The sequence below is a fragment of the Mandrillus leucophaeus genome, unplaced genomic scaffold, assembly GCF_000951045.1.
Source record: "Mandrillus leucophaeus isolate KB7577 unplaced genomic scaffold, Mleu.le_1.0 Scaffold532, whole genome shotgun sequence".
NCBI classification, from domain to species: Eukaryota; Metazoa; Chordata; class Mammalia; order Primates; family Cercopithecidae; genus Mandrillus; species Mandrillus leucophaeus.
In genome coordinates, this window is record NW_012105720.1 from 955,210 (window position 1) to 964,585 (window position 9,376).

A 9,376-nucleotide genomic window follows, 5' to 3' on the forward strand; every position below is an offset into this window, starting at 1 on the left:
TGAGATGGGTCTCCTGAATACAGCACACTGATGGGTCTGACTCTTTATCCAATTTGCCAGTCTGTGTCTTTTAATTGGACCATTTAGCCCATTTACATTTGAGGTTAATATTGTTATGTGTGAACTTGATCCTGTCATTATGATGTTAGCCGGTCATTCTGCTCATTAGTTGATGCAGTTTCTTCCTAACATCGACGGTCTTTACATTTTGGCATGCTTTTGCAGTGGCTGATACCAGTTATTCCTTTCAATGTTTAATGCATCCCTTATGCAGCCTTGCTGCTGCCTTGCAGTTAGATCTCAGACTGCTGTGCTCTCAAGGAAGGAGGCTCCGTGGGCATGGTACCCTCCAGGCCAGGTGTGGGATTAAATCTCCTGGTGTGCCATTTGCTAAGACCCTCGGTAAAGTGCAGTATTAGGGTGGGAGTTACCCAATTTTCCAGGTGTTGTGTGGCTCAGTTTCCCTTGGCTAGGGAAAAGAATTCCCTTGCCCCTTGAGCTTCCCAGGTGAGGTGATGCCTCGCCCTGTTTCAGCTCTCGCTGGTCGGGCTGCACCTGCTGACCAGCACCGACTGTCTGACATGCCCCAGTGAGATGAACCTGCTATCTCAGTTGAAAATGCAGAAATCACCCGTCTTCTGTGTTGCTCACGCTGGGAGCTGGAGGCTTGAGCTGTTCCTATTTGGCCATCTTGGGGGCCCCCCGTCTCTACTACTTTTTGCTTTTTTAAACAACAAAAAAATTCTCCTTCATCACCTTCCTAACGAAAATATATCCATATTATGAGGATTTTGCACTGCCATAAGGAAACTATATATAAAAGACTGAATTTCTGACATAAATTAATTAGAGATGATTGTGTTACAAAACAACTTACTAATGCGTTCTTTAAATATGGAATTAATTCCAGTGTGATTAATTTTACAAAGGTTTGGTTTATAAAAAGATTTATTTCAGGTACTATTATATAAACGAGGTAAAGATTAAATAAATAAAACCATGTCCATCTTTCTGAATATTATCCTATCAAATCATATAGTTGACGTCAATACAGTATTATCAACATTTTGGATTATAGTAACAGATCTTAAAGTTTAAATAACAATAAAGATATGCATATTTCTATTTCAGGGTAGGACATTTTTAAGATAATACTTATCCTACCTTATAGTATTATATTTTATCAAAATACCAATGCAGAAGTTTATATTCATTTAATGATATGATTTAATAACTAACTTTTTTCTATTTTAATATTTAATGACACACAACCATGCTTCTGAGGCAGTAAATAAATGTATTCTGCCAGCCACAGTGGCTCATGCCTGTAATCCCAGCACTTTGGAAGGCCGAGATGGGTGGATCACTTGAGGTCAAGAGATCAAGACCAGCCTGGCCAACATGGTGAAACCCCGTCTCTACCAAAAATACAAAAATTAGCTGGGCATGGTGGCACATGACTGTAATCTCAGTTACTCGAGAGGCTGAGGCAGGAGAGTCACTTGAGCCTGGGAGGCAAAGGTTGCAGTAAGCCTAGATTGCACCACTGCACTCCAGCCTGGGTGACAGGGCGAGACTCCATCTCAAAAAAAAAAATAATAATAAATAAAAAAGGCCTCTGAATTGAACACAAAAGGTACTTTTTTTTAGTGTTACCAGTTATTATTAAATTCTCTCTTTAGTTTAAATTGTAAGTTCTCCTCCACAGTATTTGTGTATTTTTCTTTCTTTACTGTATCTTATTTGCATTTATTGAACTTTTTAGATATATTTATCTTTGCAACTCATCTGTTTTTAGGTCCCTACCAGAAAAATGTGTTGAGTCGTTGGCATACTGATATTTGTGCACCACAGTGAGTTTCAGTGGGTTGTATTCCATAACAAGACAGCCACAGAATAGACGGAGTCAGCAAGTACCTCGTACAGTGTCTTCCTACCAGAGTATCAGGTAAGAATCAATAATAGAACCAAAGGTTGTTAAACAATGCAAATTTCAATTTGGACTTCAAGGAGTAATCAGGACAAAATATCTACTTTTGCTTGCAACATTTTCTGCTCCTGGCATTCTAAAATAATAGCTGAAAAGACAATGTACATGTGAAACAGATAATGGCTTATTGGAAACAATAATGGTTTATATGGATTTCTGAAAACACAAATCATGTCACTTCAACCAAATAATGGCATTTTTGGAGATTTTTTCACCTACCTGCATGACAGTTCTCATTATATCTCTCCATGTCTTATCCACAGCTGTAAATCGTCTGCCTTCCTCAGGCATCTGAGACATAATGTCTGGAGAACTGAAAATGGGCTCCAGATACAGCCACGTGGCTTGGACCTTGAGCCATTCATCCAGAATCTCCTGAAGCAGTAGGAGCTTGCCCTCCCATTCTCTGAGAAGCAAAACACAGTGGCTCTTATTGACAGCAAACCAAGCAAATGTTTCAAATGACAAAATTCAAAACCACAACTAGACTGTCAATCTTGTATATAATGTTATACAACTGTATATAACCTTGTATATAATGTATATAATATTCCAATTTCCATTCATCTAGTTGCATTTAAAGATAAATCATAGATTTGTTCTATAAAATATGTTTAAAGATAATAATATAACATTTATGCTTATACAGATATACATGTTAAGATATACTTATCTACTGTTGGGCTGGTTTCTGTATACATCATAGAAATAAACCTTTCTGCTATCTAGTTCCATGACTAGAGAGTACAAATTGAAAAATGAGATTTTATTGACAGTAAAGGTATTCCTAATCAAGGATACTCTGAGCTTCTGAGGAAAGATAGTTACATCCAATACTCCTTTCCTTCAATGCTCTTTTTTCCCCCTTAATTTGGGCCCCTTATTTCTAGAATAAAGCCTTTATTTCTAAAATATAGTTGACCCTTCAGCAACACAGGTTTCAACTGTGTAGGTCCACTTTTACACGGATTTTTTTCAATAAAGGTTACATGGACTTTGCCTGATTCTCCTGTCTCCCCTTCCACCCTCTCCACCTCTTCTGCTTCTGCCATCCCTGAGACAACAAGACCAATCCCTCCTCTTCGTCCTCCTCCTCCTCCTCCTCAGTATACTCAACATGAAGATGACGAGGATGAAGATCTTCATGATGACCCACTGCCACTTAATGAATAGTAAATATATTTTTCTCATGATTTTATTAACAACATTTCCTTTTCTCCAGCTTACTTTATTATAAGAATATAGTATATAATACATGTAACATTCAAAGTATGCATTATGTTATTTGTAAGGTTTCTGGTTAACGGTAGGCTATTTGTAGTTAAGGTTTTGAGGAGTCAAAAGTTATATGCAGATTTTCAACTGTGTGGGGATTCAGCACCCCTAAAACCCTAAATTGTTCAAGGGTCAATTGTATTTCAATTTATAAAATGTAACTGGCATTTAAAGAAAAATCTACATACTCCAAAATAGTGTAGCATTCATGAGAAGGTGGAATATTTAAATTTACAATAGGTTATCAGTTCGTTTCTAAATATAGAGAATACACATAATGATTTAATTTCCTCAAGAATAAATATAATTACTCCATAAACTAATAATTTTACAAGCACAGTTCTGAGGTCTCTATGTGTTTACTCCATCATCATGTCAACTCTATGAGGTAGGGTCATCGTAACATCTGTTTATCAATGGAGAGACTGAGGCACATAGAGGCAACTGCCAGGCTCAAGTTTAGCCAGAAAATAAACAATAGAGCCAAGATTTGAACTCAAACATTTGTAATTACTCTGCTATCAGAGATAACATAGTCATAAGGAAGAATGATTTATTAATAGCAACAGAACTTCGCTTGAATCCGGGAGGCAGAGGTTGCAGGGAGCTGAGATCGCGCCACTGCACTCCAGCCTGGGCAACAGGGCAAGACTCCATCTCAAATTAATTAATTAATTTAATTAAATAGCAACAGAAGTTAGATGTGGCATAGTCTTATGTATATTAACATATTACTCATCATTTAAGCAGTGTTCTGTGATTTTAGATCTTTAAAACAAACAAATGTTAATGAGTTTGCCAACTAACCAGGGATTTTCAGATGTCTTTCTAAAATATTTTTATTTCAATGCTTATCAGTGAATTTGTTTAACTTCTTTGCACAAAAAAACCTGAATGCTTCTGTTTTCTTTTGTTGTTCTTCCTCTTTTTCTATCTAATTTTTGTCTGATTCAGAAAATTTCCAAGCAGGTAATGATATCATGCATAGTCCCTTAAAATGGAATCTAGATGTACCACTTTCAGAGTAGTTCAAAAATTCTTGTCTTAATGTGCATTCTGGGGCAAGCTGGCAGGAGGCAGAATGACCAGAGAATGAGCCAAGGCCACTCAGAACATGCCCAAGTGTATGACAACACCTAAGTCACCAGGGGCAGATACTACCAAGCTGTTAGCATTCCCTTGCCCTGAAAATCCACTGAAGACAGTAGTCTGATTTTGATGGACTCTGTTTTTTAAAGGTAATATATAGCCTGCTTAATGTAAATTACAAAAACTGGAAACATTGACAGCTAGGCTTACTTTAATTGGCTGTGTATGATGCTTAAAAATCCCAAACTAAAATTATAGTTTCATTCTTTTTCACTTATTTGCCATCCTTCATGCATATGAGTAGAAATTACAATAGATATTCAGCAATCCTCTATGACAAGCTAATATATTTTAAAAATAAAATTATCTTCAGTTCACAGATACAAAATTATTTTTTGAGAGTTAAAAAATAAGATCATATTGTAGGCAATAAAAACAAATATCTGGATGTTGACTGTCCACTGTCTTTGTTATGAATATAGAAGTTAATAAACCATTAAGATGATAGCAACTTTAAATATTTAAAGATCTTAAATATTTAGTATTAAATGCTAAGTATGGAATGCAGAATCAATTCTGAAAAGAAATAAAATATTAAGCATGAGATATTAAGGGTGAAATAATTCTCAAAGGAGCTTTACATTAAATACAAGTGATTTTGGTAACAGAGCATAAACATTGCCATATAAATGTCACTTTACCTCATTTGTTTTTCATAAGGCTTAATGAAAGGAGATCCTCGCATAGTTTGTGTTTTAACAATATGGTCATCCAACAACATCTGAATGTCATCAACTGATGCCAAAATAAATGTCCCAGTTTCTCTATAAGAATGGATGACAAATTCCACTGCATTCCATTCAGTAATCATCTTCTCCATCGCCTTTTCAAGAGAATATTCTTTGCTAGCTGCTTCGCTAATACCTTCAAATCTGTCTAGATATGGTTCCAGATTCATGTCTAAAAAGGAGAAGACCGTGGAGTCATCTGATGGCTGCAAAGGGTAACCAACAACGGCAGACATGGCCTCCCAGTGCCTGGGGCGCAAACCAGGATTACAGATCACTTGAATGAGAGGAATGTGCTGCTTGAAATCTTCCACCTTTGATCTTACTTTTTTTGTCATTGCCAATGCATATGGAGAATCATGAAAGGTTTTCTCCAGTTTATATAATCCTCTCCAGTAATTTCCAATATCTGCTTCTACTTGGTCTGGATTCACTTTGTGATATGGCCCTTCAGTCCATGTTCTATATTTGCTGCTAAATTCGACAGCAGTTTCGTAAAGACAAAGATAAGGGTTCAAGCCATCTTGGATTTTTTTACGTTGAGGATATGCAGATGGTAGCCAACCAAATGCTTCCTCTTCAGCATTAAACTGCTCAATCTGAAAGGACAGGTATTGAATATATTAGTTATTTTGAAAGTGAATGATACTGCAAATTAAGTTTTATTAAGTATCTATTTCAAATGTGAGCCAAAAAAAACCTTACTAAACCCTGAAGTTAAACTTCAATAATCTAGAAAAACTGAGCAGCAATCTCATTTTCCTTTTTAATTTCTTTTTTCAATTGACAAAAATGTATATATTTATGGTACACAACATGTTTCGAGAAAATGTATATATTATGGAATGGGTAAATAAAACCAATTAACATATACTACCTCACACACTTTTTTTGGTAAAGAGAACACTACACAATCTACTCTCTTAGCAATGTTCAAGTATATAATACGTTGCTATTAGCTGTAGTCATCAATTTGTACAATAGATACCTTAAACGTATTCCTTCTAAAATTTTTTATCCTTTGACCAACATCTTCCCCAATCCCCACTGCCCACCAGCCCCACCCCTGTAGGCATCATTTTACTCTCTGCTTCTATGAGTTTAATTTTTTTTAGATCCACTCTAACTGAGATAATGTGGTATTTGTCTTTCTGTTCCTAGCATATTTGACGTAAGTGCTCCAGGTTTATCCATGTTGTTACAAATGACAGGATTTCCCGTTTTTTTCCCCTCTAAGGCTGAATAGCATTCCCCTATTTCTTTTTTATTACAGTTTTCAGAGAACAATGTCTGGTTATGTTAGTTAAAAGAGTTAATACACATTTACATATATAAAGAAAAAGTTGTCTGTTCAGACATATTGAGGATACAGCATCATTCTTTAGTTAATAAGAACTAAAGTACTTTTTAATATACACAGCATTGTGTTAGGTACTGTGGAAAACAGAAAAAAGTATTATATTGTAAAATACTAACTCCAAGGAGTTAGTAATCCAGCTCAGGGGAAAAGATATACATAGGTGAAAATTTAACTAATTTTTCAATAATAATAATATAAAGCAATAGAAAAGACATCTCAGAGAAATAACTATTTAAAATCAATGCAATATAATATAAAATGCTAACACCCAGAGTTGAGAGAGAGTGCTGAAATACTGCAGTCACAGATGTTTCTGTAAAGAAAATGAAGCTCGAGTTCAGTCTTGAACACTTACTCTTAGTTTAGTTGTGAAGTATGTGAGGACATGGACAGTTGAGAAGAGCACTGGAAAGTGTTCATTAGCTAGATACATCGGTTATGAGGTTACTTAAAATTTCAGTGGCCTCAGTTTTTAAAAAATACTTGTGGGTACACAGAAGTAGGTGTATATACTTATGGTATACATATTTTGATAGAGGTATACAATGCCTAATAATCACATGTTAAATGGGGTATCCATCCCCCAAACATTTATCCTGCATGTTATAAACAATCCAATTACACACTTTTGGTTTTTTGTTTGTTTTTGAGACAGAGTCTCACTCTGTCACCCAGGCTGGAGTGTAGTGGCAAGATATTGGCTCACTGCAGCCTCAACTTCCTGGGCTCAAATGATCCTCCCACCTCAACCTCCCAAATAGCTGGGACTACAGGCACGTGCCACCATGCCTGGCCAATTTTTGTAATTTTAGTGGAGATAGGTTTTCGCCATGTTGCTCAGGTTGGTCTCAAATTCCTTGTCTCAAGTGATCTGCCTGCCTTGGCCTACCAAAGTGATGGGATTAGAAGTGTAAGCCACCACGCCTGGCCCTGCTTTGGTTATTTTTAAATGTGCAATTAAATTATTATTGACAAATACCAGACCTTATTTATTCTTACTATTTTTAGTACTCACTAAACATTCCCACTTACCTCCTACCCCACCACTACCCTTCCCAGCTTTTGGTAACCATCCTTCTACTCTCTTTCTCCATGAATTCAATGTTTAACTTTTTAGCTCACACAAGTTAAGTGGGAACATGCGAAGTTTGTCTTTCTGTGCCCGGCATATTTCACTTAATATAATGACTTCCAGTTCCATCAATATTGTTGCAAATGACAGAATCTCGTTATCTGTTATGGCTGAATAGTACTCCATTGTGTACAGATACCACATTTTCTTTGGTTTTTTAAATTAATTTATTTTTATTTTTTTAATTATACTTTATGTTCTAGGGTACATGTGCACAATGTGCAGGTTTGTTACATATGTATACATGTGCCATATTGGAGTACTGCACCCATTAATTTATCATTTACATTAGGTATATCTCCTAATGCTATCCCTCCCCACTACCCCCACCCCACAACAGGCCCCGGTGTGTGATGTTCCCCTTCTTGGGTCCAAGTGTTCTCATTGTTCAACTCCCATCTATGAGTGAGAACATGTGGAGTTTGATTTTCTGTTCTTGTAATAGTTTGCTGAGAATGATGGTTTCCAGCTGCATCCATATCCCTACAAAGGACATGAACTCATCCTTTTTTACGGCTGCATAATATTCCATGGTGTATATGCACCACATTTTCTTAATCCAGTCTGTCATTGATGGACATTTGGGTTGATTCCAAGTCTTTGCTATTGTGAATAGTGTTGCAATAAACATACATGTGCATGTGTCTTTATAGCAGCATGATTTATAATCCTTTGGGTATATATCCAGTAATGGGATGGCTGAGTCAAATAGTATTTCTAGTTCTACATCCTTGAGGAATCGCCACACTGTCTTCTACAATGGTTGAACTAGTTTACAGTCCCACCAACACTATAAAAGTGTTCCTATTTCTCCACATCCTCACCAGCACCTGTTGTTTCCTGACTTTTTAATGATCGCCATTCTAACTGGTGTGAGATGGTATCTCATTGTGGTTTTGATTTGCATTTCTCTGATGACCAGTGATGACAAGCATTTTTTCATGTGTCTGTTGGCTGTATGCATGTCTTCTTTTGAGAAATATCTGTTCATACCCTTTGCCCACTTTTTGATAGGGTTGTTTGTTTTTTTCTTGTAAATTTGTTTGAGTTCTTTGTAGGTTCTGGATACTAGCCTTTTGTCAGATGAGTAGATTGCAAAAATTTTCTCCCATTCTGTAGGTTGCCTGTTCACTCTGATGGTAGTTTCTTTTGCTGTGCAGAAGCTCTTACTTTAAGTGGATCCCATTTGTCAATTTTGGCTTTTCTTGCCATTGGTTTTGGTGTTTTAGACATGAAGTCCTTGCCCAGGCCTATATCCTGAATGGTATAGCCTAGGTCTTCTTCTAGGGTTTTTATGGTTTTAGGTCTAACATTTAAGTCTCTAAGCCATCTTGAATTAATTTTTGTATAAGGTATAAGGAAGGGGTCCAGTTTCAGCTTTCTACCTATGGCTAGCCAGTTTTCCCAGCACCATTTATTAACTAGGGAATCCTTTTCCCATTTCTTGTTTTTGTCAGGTTTGTCAAAGATCAGATGGTTGTAGATGTGTGGTATTATTTCTGAGGGCCCTGTTCTGTTCCATTGGTCTACATCTCTGTTTTGGTACCAGTACCATGCTGTTTTGGTTACTATAACCTTGTAGTATAGCTTGAAGTCAGGTAGCGTGATGCCTCCAGCTTTGTTCTTTTTGCTTAGGATTGTCTTGGCAATGCGGGCTCTTTTTTGGTTCCACACGAACTTTAAAGTAGTTTTTTATAATTCTGTGAAGAAAGTCATTGGTAGCTTAATGGGGATGGCATTGA

The 9,376-nt window shown here is 36.5% G+C and overlaps 1 protein-coding gene across 2 annotated transcripts in view; it reads right to left on the reverse strand.

Annotated features, from left to right (window-relative positions):
* DNAH7 (dynein, axonemal, heavy chain 7) overlaps positions 1 to 9,376 on the reverse strand; it is a 384,437-nt gene that overhangs the window by 260,254 nt on the left and 114,807 nt on the right. For both annotated transcript variants that reach the window (XM_011997181.1, XM_011997180.1), the window contains exons 18-19: positions 5,056 to 5,741; positions 2,210 to 2,396 (exon numbers count right to left, since the gene is read on the reverse strand). In XM_011997181.1, coding sequence (XP_011852571.1) covers positions 2,210 to 2,396; positions 5,056 to 5,741 — 873 coding nt within the window. The remainder of the gene's footprint in view (positions 1 to 2,209; positions 2,397 to 5,055; positions 5,742 to 9,376) is intronic.